Here is an 18,350-nt window from a genome sequence, read left to right on the forward strand (position 1 = left end):
TGTAGAAAATGAAGGATATACTCGACGATTATTTGACGATGTTTTGGAAGATGAATGATTTACACCTATGAAATGTTTGTCACTTATATGGCAATGCTGTTAAAAAAATCACGTTTTGTTACTATGATTTGACTTGCAGTATGATGTTAATGAAGATGAATGATTTGTGAGGACATTGCCACTTGAGATTGGGTTTTGTTTGACGTGGTTGGTGCTCACGAATACGTTGTTTACATGTGCTTACTACAGACAGATTAAAACTAATCTTTCTATATGCTTATTCTGTGATATCCAGAAGGAATCGGCAAGCTTATATATGTTCATATTCACATGGTAACGACTACATTCGCCACATTAAAACCTTTCACCTTGGATGTATTTTTCTATCTTGCTAACAATTATAGTGGTTTATTATGTAATGTTAAATAATTTGATAAGATAATCCCATGCCGTCATTAAATGACTGTGTCAACTAAACGCTTTACTGTCAACTAAATACCTATTGTGTAGCGGAGCTGTTCATTGTTAACCTAATGTCAGGACTTACCACAGGGGGTCAATTGTTAAATTCAGGTTATAAACCTAATTGATCGATTAAGTAATATACATTGTAAAGTATGTGTATGATGTCCTTATAATATCTCGTGTTTTTGTAACAAGCAAAAAGCTGGAAATCAGACTAGTTTGAACACTTAAGTGCGGACATCAGATTATTGGATGAATTGACACACAAATTACCATCATATTGTAGTAGGACAAGCAATAGTGTTAAAGATAGTGCCGTCACTTGGGCTCGAACCCGCGACCCTTGACTCTCCAGCCCGATGCTCTACCGCTGAGCTAAAGGGAAATTCCCTACAGCTCACGCTTGTAAAGCAACCGAATCAATGCACATCTTTTACAATATTTCTCAGGAAATACCTATAAGTACCATGTAGCTTGTGTTTAATAATTATAAAACAGTTTTATAGTAAAGGCTGGTTTACCCAATTTAAGATCAGAAGATAAATCACGTCTTTAGGTAGCTTTTATCATTTCTCGATAGAACAAGAGAGAAAAACACATATCAGCCATCTCCGCACCAGAAGGCGAGGTCAGGTGTATTGTTCGACCCGTCATTAATGTTGATGAAAGTGATTTATTTAATGAAGATGGACGAGTTTTAAGACGATGAAAACGAAAACCTTTTGTACTGGTATTAAAAGTAAACAAACCAACAAATGAAGCCTGGGTACGCCTTTTCTTTGATCTAGTGGATAAAGGTAAACAAAGCGATATCTTCATAATCAGGCCAGATATTGTCTCGTGTTTGGTATCCTGTTTTATATACTACCTACTTTCAGCGTTCAATATCTTAACACAATGTTTAACGATATCAAGTAACGCAAGAAAACATGGTATTGATTCCTATGTTAATATACCGTAGGCGCTGTCAAGTTGGAAGCCAAGCATTTTAATGCCACCCTGTAAATGAAACCCCTATTCTTATTTTGTTAAATTCATGACACGTTTCTAAATATAAACTGATATTGTAACAATAAATGACTTCTATTCATTCACAAGTGGGTCGTTCCTCTGATTAACTCAGTTGAATTCATAACTCTGGATTCTGTCCGTGTTAAACTTACTATGTATTATATAGTCATACACGCTGTTTAAATTCCCTTATACTAAAATCTTTTATTGAATTTTCGCTGGTTACCACATTTGAATAGATGTAGCAATATATGTCTTCACGCGGAGAAACATGTATATATATATAGAGAGAGAAATAAAGGCGTACTTAATTCGAATGTATGTGTATCGGCGTGGGGAGAATATAGAAAAAATAAATGTATATTTCGGTAACAATATACGTTATATAGTTGAACCGTCCTTCGGTTAACCCGACAATCAATACTTACACTCAAGTGAGGGGTGAAATATATGGTTTAAAAGGACAGGCTCTGAAAAGTATTTTCATTTGACGTGTTACGAGAAGGGAAGAATGGTGTGAATGTATTTGTATGATCTTTAGGGACGAGAATGGTTGTGTATCACGTTTCACCTCGCGTAGATCCCTGGTGACAAATAGTCTAACGTTCTCCAACTCAATACAACTTAAAGTCGATTTTATCGATTTCAAATTCAATAGATTCTAGATTTGGACAGCAAGTTCATACAAGGTAGGGACGATATCATCAGGAAAATGCATATTGATTTATGTGTGAAATAAAATAAAAATCACTAAGAGACGTAGTTACCATAAACTATACGAGAGGTACATAATCTTAAAAAGTGATTACAAAACCCTAATATGTACGGATACAGGGCATTATTGTCTGATTATTGTAAAATATATTTTTATGTATAACTCTTTTCATACTTAACATTTTCTACATAGAATGATTTTGGCAAATAAGATTGAAAGGACCGGGCCATCCTATTTAAATTCATTAAATTCAAAGTGTCTTGTTGGTGACGTCTTAATACACTTTTTATACTCCAAAAGTGGTGACTCGACATACAATGTATTATCATCATAGAAATGTCTGACTTTATGTTAAAATATTCTTATTTTAAATTTTTTGTTTTTCAAAATTTCTTGATACATATATATCAACCAGACATGCAGTACACACAAATTCTCAAATGCAGACAAAGACAAGGGTTTCCCAGTCATCCTCCTCATCATTATAACCACATCAACACAATGACAAGCATCATCATCCATCATCATCATCATCATAATTATCAGCAGCATCAGCAACCATCATCATCACATATATTTTGTATAATTGTGACATGAAACTTTTTTCAATAGAAATAAAATCCCTAATGTGCATGTAATATAAATCCATTCTAACATGTCGCCTGTCGATCTTCTGTACGCTAGCGTTGGAAAACTTAATGTACATTTTTTCTTGTACGACACATTTTAAAGATCCGGTATATGTTTTGCTGCTTGCTATGCGTTATAAGTTTTAATTGAGTTTTTCGATGTGTTTTACTAAATGAGTTCTCCACACTTGATTAAATTATTTGATATGATGTCTTCCTTAAGATGTAAACAGTGTAATGACTGATGGAGAGTTTTATCTCTATATTCTAATTATGTGAGGAAGGGTAAAAAATACCTAGAATAGGATTCGTGTACAGGTTCGTGTACGTGATATCTAAGACATTGATTTTAAGACATTCACTGAATCATCGATTTGTGTGATGAAACCATTCATATGACCATTATTTGATAGAATGCTTCACAAATTGTGACCAAAGATATTTGTATAGTATATTTCAATTTCTAACTGGACTTTGTGTATACATTTTCGACAGGATGGAAAGGTGCTTGGTATTTATTACACACGTATTAACTACCGGATGTTGTAATCGTGGATTTTATTGGATTGCGATTTAGTTCTTTACCACTTTGGATGTTAAATGAAATTGCAAATAGTGAAGTTTAGACAGATATGGATTTTGTACACCCAAATGTGAAATTATGTAGACGTACCTGTTGAACGCGCTTAACGATCCAATATAACGAACATATTGCTTTTTACTTATACGAAATCTAGACCCATCAACACGTGACAGTACGTGTGCCCTGTTTTAGACGCCCCCCCNTAATCGTTTAATAACACCAAACACCATTCTAATTTGATATAGGAGGTATTTGTTTTTATTGGTGAGTGACGTCAAAACTCGGACAACGTTAACGTTGTGACGTCACGGTAATCAAATTGAGCCATGACGGTCTTGACGAATGATACATTTTCTTGTTTAAATGTCGACATTTTCAAGAGCCCGAGAACATTTTGTTTTCACAAATATTTTCAATTTATATTGGTTATGCGATAAACAGAAAATTTCATTTTCAAATGGGGCTCGCTAAAAGATCACTTAAATGAAAAGTCCTTACACTCCTTACAAAAAGCTTATATGAAATGTTATCTCACGTAAAATCCTCTACATATCGCTTTATGTGTTGATATTATTAATTATCTCTGGGTTAAGAGGGGTCTACGTGCTCATAAACCCCTTCTGGTCTTTATAGACCCCAAGCCAAAGGCATATCGCTTTATGTGTTGATATTATTAGTTATCTCTGGGTAAGGAGGGGTCTACGGGCTCACAGACCCCTTCTGGTCTTTATAGACCCCGAGACAAAGGGATATCGCTTTATGTGTTGATATTATTAATTATCTCTGGGTAAGGAGGGGTCTACGGGCTCATAGACCCATCTGGACTTTATAGACCCCGAGCCAAAGGCATATCGCTTTATGTGTTGGTATATGATAATGACCCCTCACCAAGATAATAAGTGTTACATTATTAATGACGCATTCCATACTGAATATATAACGACTTAGCGCGTAATAATCAAGTTAACACATACTTTCCTCAGAATGCCGTTATATATCACAGAAATCAATTAACTTTTTGGGGTGCTAATCAATAAATCGACGACAAGAGGTTAAGCTGAGACATACCATAAGTTATGACCATTGGAAGGTATTTCACACACCTCAAAGTGTTCCTAGCAGGTGATAGTTATTTTGGGTCGACTCTTGACCTTTGGACTGAACAGGAACAACTATTTATTTTCATGTTAGCCAGACATTTAAGGAGTGACCAGTATTATTTTTCAGATTATAATATAAGGTTCACACTGACAAATGAGTGCACTAAGATAAATTAAGCGCTTCGCTGATTTATATATCCAAACTGAAGTTTTTCGGATAACCCCCAAAATAATCAAGGTTATCCGTTGTAATTTAATTTTAAAAGGCAAACAACACTTTTTAATTGATAACAATGGATGTTTATTGATTTATGATTAAAGCAAACTGATTGTGCGTAAAACACAACATTGATCAGTAATTTCATTCGACCGAGCAAACTTCAACCAAATAGAAGTTTGGATTATAAATAACGCGCCAAAACTGCGGTATATAACGTTATCACTTTTTGTGTTGCATATTGTTTTTAGATCATATGATATAAACTGTAAAAGTTTAGTATTGGAAAAATAGAACTAAAATTTATTGACATATTTCGTATAATGAACAGCGTGATAGAGTACGCGTACACTTAATATAGACTGTAGTAATATGTCGAGCCGATCTACATCTTGCGTATATTCACTGCATATTATTCAATCCTATGATGCAAGTTTTCAATACAGTCGAGCTTCTGTAAGAATTAAAGACCAATAAACAGCTTTATGGTATACAGTACTTTCTAACACTTCCTACTGACTACATCCCGATAACAAAGCCAGCACTGTAAACCACATATCCTATTTATTGAGTTACATAATACTACACATTACAAGTCAACCCAGGACTAAAACTGAACAATAAATCAATGAATAGACGATTTAGGTATTGACGCGGTGGAACATTTACAGTAAGTATAGATATGTATATTTTTTAAAGGATTCGTAACGCTTAGGATCAAAGGTATCGGGTGACGTAGGTTACGATTCATTTATCTTTGTTTGGCAAAATATTAATGGTTAACAACAAAACACATGTAAATAATTCCACATATATAAACTATATAACAAATGTACAAATTTAAATGACAGCACATACAGAAGAAATGCTAACAGTGTTTGTCAAAAGGGAAAAAATAAAAGATGCAGAGCAGAAATTTGAGAAGCTCTACAGAGGTCTAACATTTTACTTTTGCGATATGATATTTCGGTGCTGCAGGACTAAAATGAATGTAGTTTGCTTTTGTCAACAGCCGCATACTATTGTGACACCAAGCTTGTATCCTAACATCACTAAGAGAACTTTCTGCAAAATATCTCGTAGTTAGGAGAACCCAATGCGACATGCTTTCTTTGCGCAATCGAATAAAACACCTTTATCTAGGTAAAGGTCGTGGAGTGTTCTCTTTGTTTTGTTCAAATTTGGGGCAACCTATGACTGCAATGTTTATGCTTTAACAAACTGGGATATTTTGGGATTTTGGAGATGTTCTATTAGTAATTCACGATGTTTAACAACGTCTGAAAATGCTCAATGTTTAATGTCCACGGGATCATGTTTGGGCCAAGCTGTCGTTAACACTTCTTTGCACTCCACGAAGAAAAAGAAACGCGGAACACGATGTGGAAAGAACGATGAAGTGGTCGCTGTAACCTAGTCCTAGCAGTTGATACTACTCAAAAACGATTCATGTATGTTGTTAGGGAAGTATTACAAAACCGTGTGTTAAGTAGGACAACTGTATCATTATTTAGATTCTATGGAGTTTTGACATTATATCGGGGTTTCGTAAGTAGCGAAACAAGGCCGTGGGAAAATATGAAATGACGATGGTTACAAGTAAAAACCGAAATGACAGAAATTAGCCTCGATAGGATTTCTTAATTTGCGCTTTCCTTTAAATGAGCAAAGGTTGTCTTTAATTCACTTTGACTATAATTATTCTGTCTATGCCAAACTACGAAGATATAAGTGGTATCTATTACTATACAGGCACTTCTTATTTACCGGTATATTTATATCTTATTACAACAAGATTGCGTTTTAAAAATCATGACACGGCATGAAGATACGATATTCACGATAAACAAAATTTAATACATTTTACTCAAGCTTAGATTAAAACTTCTTACCGAAGCTCAATTAAACTGAGGTAATTATCGATGAATTTAAATTACATAAATCAAATTTGTTACCCGGGCTTTTAAAGCACGCGGACGGGGAATTTGAATAACAAATTAACGGGCTTAATTTAATATAATTTTACCACTACCAGTTTTAGACTTTGATGTCATTAAATTACAGACCTTAAATGAAACTTTATTCAGGAAGTAATTGAGGACTAACTTTGACGAAGTTTTAAAATATTCAAAAGCACTTTGAACGAAGGAAATAAAAGTAATCAGATACGCCTTTATGCTTCGTGCACATACTAATTAAAAAATATTTACAATGTTTAAAAAATCAAGGTAATAAAAAATATTTAAAAGCATGTTATCAGAAATGTTTAATGTCGGTGTCCCCTACATATACGGAACAACAGATATGGTTGTTTTTGTTATTGGTGTCACTAGCAACGTATCTCTGCTAAAATTGTAAAAGTACACGGACACGACCCAGTGGGGGGAAATGTCACATGTTCTCTGTACGAGACAGGCCAAAAAGCTGTGATATAATCACTTAACCTAGTGAAGTTTTACAGCTTTTTTTTAACGCAAGCAATTAATTCCTGTCTAGTTAAAGGTACAAACGGGTTCAAAAGCACGTTTATAATATAGAACAGGCCAAATCAATATCGCTTCGTGAGTCATCGAACTCCAAAGTAGTATTTTACTTTGAAATTAACGTCAATAATGAAGTTTTTTAAAAGAAAATCACACAATATACCTGAATTAGGAATTAGTTGAAGGTATACACACCGTTTACTAAAATAGTCTGTGTTTTTAACAGGAACTTCCGGTTCCGGAAATTTAATTTCCGTTTCCGGTTAGTTCATCACAAGTATCTTTTTTGGTGAGTTTGTCTTTGGCTTGATCTATTCCCGTCTTTTTGACCTCAAACTCAGCGTAGGTGTTTGTGCTAAACTATGTAATCGTATATGCCGGAGGTTCTAGGGCTTAAACAGCTAAATATGGAATTGTACTTGATTCTTTTTTCAATCATTGAAGAGTCTGTGTTCTTTTAAAGTGTAATACTAAAATAAAAAGTGTTTATTGCCGTCTCTTCTAATCGATCTGTTAAAACCCCGATACGAGAACAGGGAAAGTTCAAGTATATCTGTTTCAGTGTATTGTATATCCATTCTATAGATACTAGACTAACAACCAGACCCCGCGAAACAATGCAAGATTGTTGTGTCGTTACACGCTGTAGAACGAGGTCTTCACGACACACACACACATAACTATAACCCATGTTGGCTACCACGTACCATATCCTTCTTAACAAATATGCCGACTGTGTTTTAAAGAAAGCCTGCCCCGGACGACCTTTACTTGTCACTATATTGTTGTCATAACGCAAACCTGGTGAGATATGATCAATGATATCATATATAACCTGTAGTAGCTATAGTTCAAGTTTTATGTAATCCTATTTGTACAGCGATAAGACCCCACTTTTTTTTTAAAGTTTCAAGCAATCGATAACCCACGGCTATAGTGTTTGTAAATTCAAAGTCAAATAAGATAAAAAAGGGTTTTATTATCAATATTCAACTACAGAAAGCAGAGGTTTAATGCAACGCATATAGATGAATAAAATACATGATCAATCAGCCAACATGTATTTCAAAGAAAACGCGTGGGAATTATAGCTCCCATTTATGGTCTAAGGCATGCTTGATCTATAAAGTGGTAAACTAAATGACCTATTCGGTTACCATTAAAATAATCTAACACTGACAGAAAAATCTCAATCCGAGGGTAATATATTTGAAGTTTAGCGCGATTCTTTGCAAAGTTCTAATCCGAGGGTTAATATTACAGGCTCCGTTTACAGCACATGCGAGTTATAGTTTATTTTCTTACACTTTCTTACTTTCAAAAGCAGCTGTAATGGTGAACGCGACACACTGCTACATCATGAAAGGCGCATGAAATGTATGACAAATTATATGACGCGACTCTCCTGGCAATCGGGAACCATCGGCACATGCCGTAAATGAGTAAATGAGTATCGGAAAGTACCGACGGTTCCCGATTGGGTTAAGTGTGCATAAAGTGATGGCGCGATAGTGACATTTTCAGAATAGTACCACGTGATTGTGTCTTTCCCAAGGTACATGTAGGACAAGACAAGTTTATCCGTTCCTTAACTAAAAACGATAATGCACTTCTGAAGTTTAAAGAAGATATGAATGCTAAAAAGAGTTAAATCTCGAGGAAAGATACACATTATAACCGATCATCACGAGTTTGATATTATGTTTATCCAATAACACGACAAGTGGTGAATAAAAGCGGCTTGATGTCATGAAGCTGAATGCTACATAATAATGGATTTCACAATGTGAAATTGTACAAATCATAACCCGGAAATGAGTAAATATTCACATATCTTATGGGTAACTCTCATTATTCTAAATTTACCTGAAAGTATTTCGTTCGGTTCTGATTTTGAAACAAACCCTGACTTGTGATCGATTTACTGGAATAGCAATCTTTTTAAAACAGGTCATTCTTATATATTTAACAAACGCATTTTAGGCTATATATGTTTCTATATCTTAAATGTATTACGACATTTATACATTATATATATGATGCGTTCAACGACACTCCATGTGTCCAATGTTTTGTAAGGCTCGCAATGAAAGGAGAAGTTCATTACAAACACTTCAGTAACATTTTCGTCTTTGTTTACTTTAGAGAAAACGATGTATAGCATACCTGAATGAAGCAATATTGAGCATGTCATTGTCGTGTCGCGCGTGTTAACATATGGTACGATCTGAACGAGAGCGTGTAAACAAGTCACTCAGATCAACAGGCGCGTGATCTGTTTCAAGTAAAACCCATGTTGGCGCCACGGTAGCAAGAGTTCGATTCACAATATATTTATGATAGGCTAATGGGACTGCCCCGGTTTTGATAAAGGATACGCAAGAACCAGTGTTTAGGTTTCAAAGGCATAACGATCATAATAAACGACCTCTTATATTTTATCTCTAGAGAAAAAAAGGCATTCTATCACAAATTACTGATTTTTAATATATATATATATATATATTTTTTTAAACAATTATGAAACAAGTTATTTCAACATATATTAATCACTCTTGTACGCGCGCTTAGGGTCTTAATGTGGGAGGAAACACGAGTACCCAGGGAAAACCCACGTGGTCGGGCAAGATGATCTTATATCTTTTCACGTCCGACCGGGGAATCGAAACCTGGTAGCCTTGGGCGCTATCCACTGCACCACCCGACCACCGATAATTACTGATTGGCGACCCGAGAGTGTATCGTCACTGTTCAATTCCTTTACATACTATAAAATTGTGTACGTTCTAAGTTCAGATTTTTTTCATTGTAACCTGAATCGTCGTATAAATCCTATATAAAAACAATTATAACAATATCCCTACTGTAGTACATAAAGGTTCAAAGAAAAACATATTATAAGTCGAACACACCAAGCATCTATCTAACTTTGATCAAGGGTCTTTGTGACAACAGCGAAAATAAACATAGTCTCGTTCAACCAGACGCTTGATTCTCCAGCGCAGACAACAAGAGTCTGGTTGAACGAGACTAAAATAAACAGTAAAATCGGTTCTTATATAATGTTGTTTTATTGTTAAAGATACAGTATTTGCTTTCCATTAATCAGGTAGACAAACGGTTGTTTTATTCCGGAAACAGTCAGCTGTCAAAACTTACCCCTCGGGGAAATAGTTTTGGCTATTGACTGATAAAGCAGGAAACAACTGTACTGTGAGTTTTTACAGAAAGGTCACGTGATACAGAGATGTGTATAGTTCACGGTTAAGTGAAACAAACTTTTCAACTGCCATCATACTCTTTTCATAAAACGTCTCAAGATATAATCAATTTCAAAGTCAATAAGCAATCAATTTCTAAACCATAATGAACAACTTCAAGGTCATGGTGATCAATTTCAAAGTTTAATTTTTGGTTATTGGTTAAATGAGCTCACTACTGCCAACGTAATGAACGAGGATATTTTTCTTAAACCTCTCTCGACACACATGCTAGTCCCATGATAATGGTACGTGCGGTCACGAACAGTCTCGGCTATTGGATAGCTGGACGTTTTTTCCACACATAATCCATCCTGTCCTGTCACTCCTGTTATTCTTGTTAGAAAGGCGCTTATCAGGGCTTTGACTAGCCTACGTCAACCCAGCACCAGATTTGCCAAGTCAAACACTGCTATCTACAGCTGTGGTATAGGATAAGAGATGACCATGATGACGTAGCTTGCTCCTGACTCAGAAATCAATTCCAAAACTATATGTACGCTGACCAAAGGGAAAGGTAATGGCCTGATAAGAGGACATTTGTCATCAACAGTTTAAACAAATAAATGACCAAACCCACCGGATTTAGTTGGCTAGTACCTTCACCTGCCAGGACCATACTTAAACTAGATCGTAGCCACAACTTAAAAACATATCAGAAAACCATACTAGTTTATTTCAAATTGGTTGGCTTAAAATAAAGCTCTGAATATTTCCCCCTCTATGATAGATTTTGTTTTTATTCCACGCTAAGGTTGATTTTTGATAGACACCATGCATACCATTGTTGTCTGACGGGGGAGAAGGGTAATAAGTGGGTTTGGTTGGGGCTGGAATCATGACGGTTCCGCTGATATAAGCTTGCTCTCTCGGTTGTTACTGTACCGGACTAACATTGGCGGGTAAAGGCTACCTGTTATCAGAGAACATCCACTACTCACATATACGTCAACGAGGATTGATTTTCCAATCAATAATATAGAAAAAATCAATTCCTCGCGGGTACACCTGCCTTGGAAGGTTCATCGCCTGTGTGTGACTCCATACCACGTAACACCATGGTGTGAAATGTAAATTACATGCTAATTGGGTTATAATTAGCACTTTATGATAAGTGCCATGTGTCCGACATTATCCCCGCTAGCACCTACATGGGAGTTAGTTGGTGATTGAAACAAAGTACTGTGTCGACGACTTGTAATTCATTTCTATCGTATATTTGGATCAACCATAACAAACATTTTCTTTAACTTTTGGTTTTCGTTTCACAGATTCAATCTTGATTAATACGTATGTCTTTTGTATTTATAGCCTATTTTGCTGTTCAATATACAATGTACATGTAAAATGATGAACTAATTTTCACAAATTCTGGCTTGTTCCTGTTTCCAAGATACATTTGTATTCTACACGCTCCATTACAGAATAACAAGTCTTAAACTTCAACCAACAATATAATGTCGCAACCCTCCTGATGTTTGAGCACCAACCCACGGGAACACCTGCCACATATAAGTGTCCCAGCCCCCTCCCCCCCCCTCCCCCCTCCCCCCCTCCACGAGTACTTCTATTATTCACGAGTTAGTCGCCATTGCGCTTATCATTGGCATTATTCATCGTTTATATTGATAGAGTCCCTCCCGATGTTTGTGTATTTGCTAATATCGGCCGGTATACATAGCCACTACACCTGATACATGTAGTATCGCTATCATTTGATACGCCCAGTAGGACATACAGTCACGTGCTTCCAGCTGTTTCGTCAGTGTCCTCCTGGGGATGGCCATGGAGTTTTTATTAATTTCACGGCATCGTTTTACAAATATTGGAAAAATGTAATTCTCGGACTGGAATAATTAATCAACGCTGTACTGACATATGTGATGTATCAACACACCAATGGAACTATAGAGATTGGCGTCACAACCTGACAGATGGCACGGCAGTGTGCATGTTTTGTCCAACTAGTACTTCTTGGTCGAATTTAAAAGTGATCACTTGCGGTATGTAAATTATGATTTCGATTTTTCATCGGAAAAGTAGCACTAAATGATGTATGTATTTTATTCATTCGCTACTAAGGAGGGGGTACGACCTGTGGTGGCGATGGAAATTGTAGCAAAGGATGAGGTGAGAGAGAGTACAAGAAAAACATTTCAAATGTTTATTTTTATTTATTTTGATATAGTATAACAATTCCGTTTTTCTTTACAGAACACCTTAAAACAACCAGCCATGATGACATCCATGCGCGAGGGGATCCAGAGGGCCTATCTGGACGGACTCGAGTTTATCCGAACCAAAATCTCCGAAATGGAGCAGGAAGTGGGGCAAGTACGTACATCGTTTTACGACTGCAAGGACGGCGAAGAGGAGAGCGAGGAAAAACGCGAAGAGTATCTGAAGCGGTGTAACGAAAACTTTCTTATAGCAAATAATGAGCTTCGTCGGAAAAATGTTAAGCTTAATGTGATAGACAGTGAAATGAAAGTCGTGGGAGTTATCAATAAGCTACGAGAGGTAGCGGATGTTGACCAAGGGGAGATAGCGTTCATCACACAATTCTGGGAAAATGTGAAACAAACAGTAGAGGGGTTACGAATGATTGTAGAGAAGTTCCAAACGAATGTGTTACAAAGACTAAATCAGAGTTGTACTAGTTACAACAACGCCGACATCAATCTGGAAGTGTCGGATAGGTACATGGAGGAAATCATCTCCTACATAGCCGGTCTGGAAAGGGAGATTACCAATATTAGACTTCTGTTGAAGAGTTTCGATAGCGGTATCCATCAGGACTTATACACGGATTCAAAGTTTTCGGACAAACTTATGGTCAGCTGTGACTTAAAAGCATTTCCTATTCTCCGGTTGGTTCCGGATCTAACGGCAAAGGTAGAAAGGCTCTGTGATATTTCTCGGAAGTGGTTAGATCGAGACCAACAATATATGGATGAGGTGAACAATTATATAAAAAAGACACGAAACATGACCAAAAGGAGGGAAGAAGTACTGAAAAATCAGAAGGAGAAACAAAAGAAAATTGAAAAGGCTGTTAAAACGGCACATATTTTACTTCACAATAACCGAGAAAAACTCCAAAAGATTGAAATGGAGTTGGATAACTTAGAGGTACAACTGAGTGGTTTTAAAACAGAGAAGAAAACAAAACATTCTGAGAAATCACAGAAATCGAGTATGGCAGACTTTCTGAAGATCACTCTGACACAAACAAAGAAAAACTACAACCTTCAGATGAAGCGACAGCGGCTGGTGAAACAAGTGCACGATCTGGAGGAGTTCCTGGTCTCGATAGAACGAGAGTTGTCAGATGTCGAGGATCAGATGATGGTGAAAAAACAGGAAAAGTTCCTGTTACGAGAAAAAGTGGACACACACCAAAAAACTTACGAAGCGTTTAAAACAGACTTTGACCGTTACTCTGATGGCTTAGAGAAACTCGAACAGGAAGTGAACGTCCTATCTGGTCAGTTGTTACAGTTAGAAATTATACAGACGTACAAAAGCAGTCCTGAAAACGTGGAGCAGATTTTCGATCGACCGCAGACTGTAAAATTAGCACCATCCCTAAAAGAGAAGATTAGGCGGAAGCGGAAAGCCCTTGTGACGTCAGAATGAGGACACTACTATTTTAATTGTCAAATGCATGTGTTTATCCTTGAGGGGACTTTTTACAAGCTTCCTATGTGAGTGTGCTAAGGACATGAATGACCCATACAGGGGAAAATGTTTCACCATATTCCTCCGTGCTATCAATAGACCGTATGAACTTGAACAGGTAATCAAGGTCAAGAGGTCAAGGTGATGCTGTTCAAAGCCTAATTATCTAAACAATACACATTGTTATGGAAACAGTAAAATATTTACAGATTTAAAAGAATGATTTGTAGATGAGAGACGAACGTATGTGGGAAACTTCAATCGTTTCAATTTTCTAGTTAAGTTGACGCCGAACCATGGTTATGTTGATAATGACACATTTGAACAAGTCAAACCACTGTGGTGTGCCCGTTTGTACAAGGAGGACACGCGTATTTGTCTCTGTGAATGTATGTGTGTTTCATCAGCGATTGGTACAAGTTCCCCGCTTCTACATGATTTACGGACAAGTTATTTCCGGTAACTTAGCGACAACATTCGGAACCACTCGTTATTTTCCGCACAAATATATATTTTTAAGTAATTGATTGAAATGTGGCTATCCGGTTCGTGGGGACGCTTCACTATACGTCTTCAAGGTCTGATGATGTTTGATACCGTCGTTCGATCCCCTAGTAAAATCTTGTTGGTTTTTATGGAAAAGTCAAATGGAGTCTCGTTATACAGTTAACAGAGTTTTACTGAACAAGATTCTTTACAAGTCTTGGATGGTGTTTGGTTGTGGCGCAATGTGATATTTACGGCCAGAATCGCCCAAACTAAATACGGATTTTTTTTTATAGAAAACATGGTAAGATAACGGTGGACTTTCACCAACACCGCGTAAATAACGTGCAGTGGCGAAATATTTTAAAGTCACCGAGCTAGGTTATATTTGAGTAACGAGTTACCGTAAATACTTCTACATGTAAGTAAGGACAACTCCAGAAACTTATCAAACAATTGTTGTATAATCTTTCCATGCGACGAAAGAAAGTGATGCGATGAAGAATGAACGTTCATTGTCATTACAATACCCATCTCATTGCCATAACACCTGTTTTATCGACTTTCGTAAACCACTGCCCCAGAATTTTCAGATCATAAGACTTAGTGTATGTGAATACATTTTCTGTATTTGAAAAAAAAAATTGCAAACATTTTCAATGTTAAAATCTTCATCTGCCCAAACTACTATTGTAATCGCTGTAAGACATTGCTTCGTTCAATCAACATATCCTTTGTATAATTAGGTTAGGCTCTCATTACCGATTATAAGATAATGGCTATCGTCACAAAGCAAATTGATGGTAAAACAAAGGTTAAAACACAGGAAACTCTAAACACGACACCTGTTTAAAAACCATACAACGTTACCGGTTGTGTTACCTCGTATTAAGAAGCACTTCATGCACATGTACATTTTACTTTTTTTTTTAAATTTAAGTTTGAAAACATGTTGAAGTAATCTGCAAAAAGCATGATTTATCTAAAAGGTTATAAAGTCTGTTGATGAGTGCCCGCCTCGGTGTTACGTCTTCGGTGGGTACGCTAGAGTTGTCTCCCATCGCTGGCAACCTGATACTTACTATTGCATGGTGATACCATTATTACTTTATAACCCTGCAAAATCCATTTGACATTTTAGTTATAGCAGCAATGACTACATTTTTTTGAAAAATTGGATACTACTTACTCCTACTGTCAAAATTACATATACTATTGAACAAATATAAACGATATATAGAATTTAACCTAAACGATAGTTCGACTTTTAATTAATTGCATTTTGTATGATATTATAATATTCCAAAAAGACTTAATATAGATATCAAACATTTGTTTCTGTTGGCTTTCATAGTGAATATGAATACCAAGTGAAAACAAACAAATGCAAGATTAAGTGATATTGCTATTTATGGAATTCATCACGGCGATCGTAGGTACCTGTTTCTGGCTAAACTAGTTCCTGCATGTACTATACACAAAAAACGTACAAGAAAGCTGGCATGAAAGTGTAATGAGGGCTGCAAACCTTTATGACGTGATCGTCTTTGACAGTTCATTACTCGACAGGACATATGAGATTATTAATTATTGATACAGATGCCGAGAAAATTGTGACTACGAAGCCGCCAATTGATTGCAGCTTCAAAGAAAATGTGTCTTTTGATGTGCGTAATACAATAGTATCGGTCGACCACAGGTAGTCAGTGTTACAACAGGTATAAATTACCCAGAAACGTCAATAGCACGAGGAAATTCTTTACTACTGAATGAAAGTTCACCAAAAAAACTGTTGCATTGCATTTAGAAAATCAATTATAATGACTTATTGAAAAGTTTATATTTATAAGAAATATTTTTATTTGAGTATTGGAAACTCAATATCTTGCATTTCCATACAAATTGACCACAAATCCTCCGTCAGTAATGATTCAGCTGTTGATGAACATCTATTAAGGGTAAGCAACACAGTAGCTAAAGTTGTAGGTTATGTTTGCTAAATGACAATGTCACGTCCATTTGATTGAGCATGTACAGATGCCCCCTTTTCTTTTGCCAAATCGATATAGCCTACCAAATGGTAACTACAGTATGCCAAACACAATTTAAGTCGACCATTTTCCGTCTTTGCGTATTGCAGAGTTATCTTCTCTTGTGAGCAGGATTTGATTGTTACGTCATCGGTTTGTGAGAGTAACGTCATCAACTTTTGAGTAAAACGACGTAATTTTCTCACACAAACTAATGACGTAACAATCAAAACCTGCTCACAAGAGAAGATAACTCTGCAATACGCAAAGACGGAATACTACGAGACAAGAATATATTCAAATGTCTTCATCTTCGTCTGGACGTCAAATATACATAAAAACTACTATCACAGGTCAACGATATAAAAAAACAAGATAATGTTTTCCTTAGTTTCCTTCTACTGTATATGAACATGTCGATGTTCCATATTTAGGTCCAAGCACGTGGATTACATGTGCGTTTTATCGTTTTATTATGTTTATTTCATCTTGTTATTCATCTTAGATTTCAGTTTTACATGGTTATATGTTAATTACGATCCATTTCTCATTGTTATTTGCACCTCTTCAGAAATCAAAATATTGTGATATGTTTATTTTACATCAGGTCCATTTTTATCGTACATGTAGGTATCATGACCTTTCTTCTTAATTAACGTCCTCCCATATTGCATACCATTTCTATTACATGTTTCCGCATGTGTTGTCTGAGTGTTAACATAGATAAACCATATTTTTGAATCTCGATAAATCCGTTATATTGCACGGTATTAATCTGTATATTGTTATATGTTAAAACGAGGGAGAATACGGAAAGCCGTTGCCGAGAATCAAGGCGAGCTATCTGCAATTCCTCTTCCAATGAACAAAATGACCAAAAGTTATCCAACTTTGTAAACAGAAGCCCATTGTCAAACCTGATTCATTCTTATACTGATCTACCCGACAGATCATTCAATCGTCTTGCTCTGTCACAGTAAATGCTGTGAAGTAAATTTCTTGACAGGAATCGAATTTGTGAGACATCAACACATAACAATACCTAGTTCCATACCTTGCTTTTGTTAGTATCTGAAAGTGATTAAATGTTTCCTAATCAGTGAAAAAAATATCCTTCTGTATGATTGAGTGCCATAACTGGTAATCGACTACTATGATGTCACATGATTTGATGAATGACTTCGTATAAAATGTCCATTTACAATGGAACAGTCTGGGACTGTTTACATGAATGCCTTATATGCCAAATACGCAAATTACATTTTTCTAAAGATATACCAAGTGTTTTGTTTTTTGTACAACTTTCCAGCTTGGTAGATTTGCCTACACAACACAATATAGTCATACGGTAACCACATGGATAAGAGGTTTTGCTACTTGAAGGGACGGCGAATTAATTATTAACACATACAACATTTGCAATGAGTTTAGAAGGTCAATACTAAACTTTTTGATTTCCCTTATGAAGAGAAAAAAGTAGAAATTATTTTGGAAGGGCACCAACATGTATAGTATCTTGCGACCTCAAAATAGAAGGTCTTGTTTTCATTGCAATGACACTATGAACAAAAGAGAAAAACTACCTTTACATTTTCATGAAATGATGCTACAAACTATTGTGTAATATTACTAACGTCGAGTGAATAAGGCAACGAACCTGGCATTGAGGAGGTAGACTGGTACTTTAATA

General features: G+C 36.0%; 1 protein-coding gene across 2 annotated transcripts in view; it reads left to right on the forward strand.

Annotated features, from left to right (window-relative positions):
- LOC110444617 (polyamine-modulated factor 1-binding protein 1-like) overlaps nucleotides 1-17,933 on the forward strand; it is a 49,848-nt gene extending 31,915 nt beyond the window's left edge. For both annotated transcript variants that reach the window (XM_021488985.1, XM_021488993.1), the window contains one exon: nucleotides 12,678-17,933. In XM_021488985.1, coding sequence (XP_021344660.1) covers nucleotides 12,678-14,102 — 1,425 coding nt within the window. In that variant the 3' untranslated portion in view covers nucleotides 14,103-17,933. The remainder of the gene's footprint in view (nucleotides 1-12,677) is intronic.
- Nucleotides 17,934-18,350: the final 417 nt, after the last annotated feature.

Source organism: Mizuhopecten yessoensis, unplaced genomic scaffold, assembly GCF_002113885.1.
Source record: "Mizuhopecten yessoensis strain PY_sf001 unplaced genomic scaffold, ASM211388v2 scaffold2049, whole genome shotgun sequence".
Classification (NCBI taxonomy): domain Eukaryota; kingdom Metazoa; phylum Mollusca; class Bivalvia; order Pectinida; family Pectinidae; genus Mizuhopecten; species Mizuhopecten yessoensis.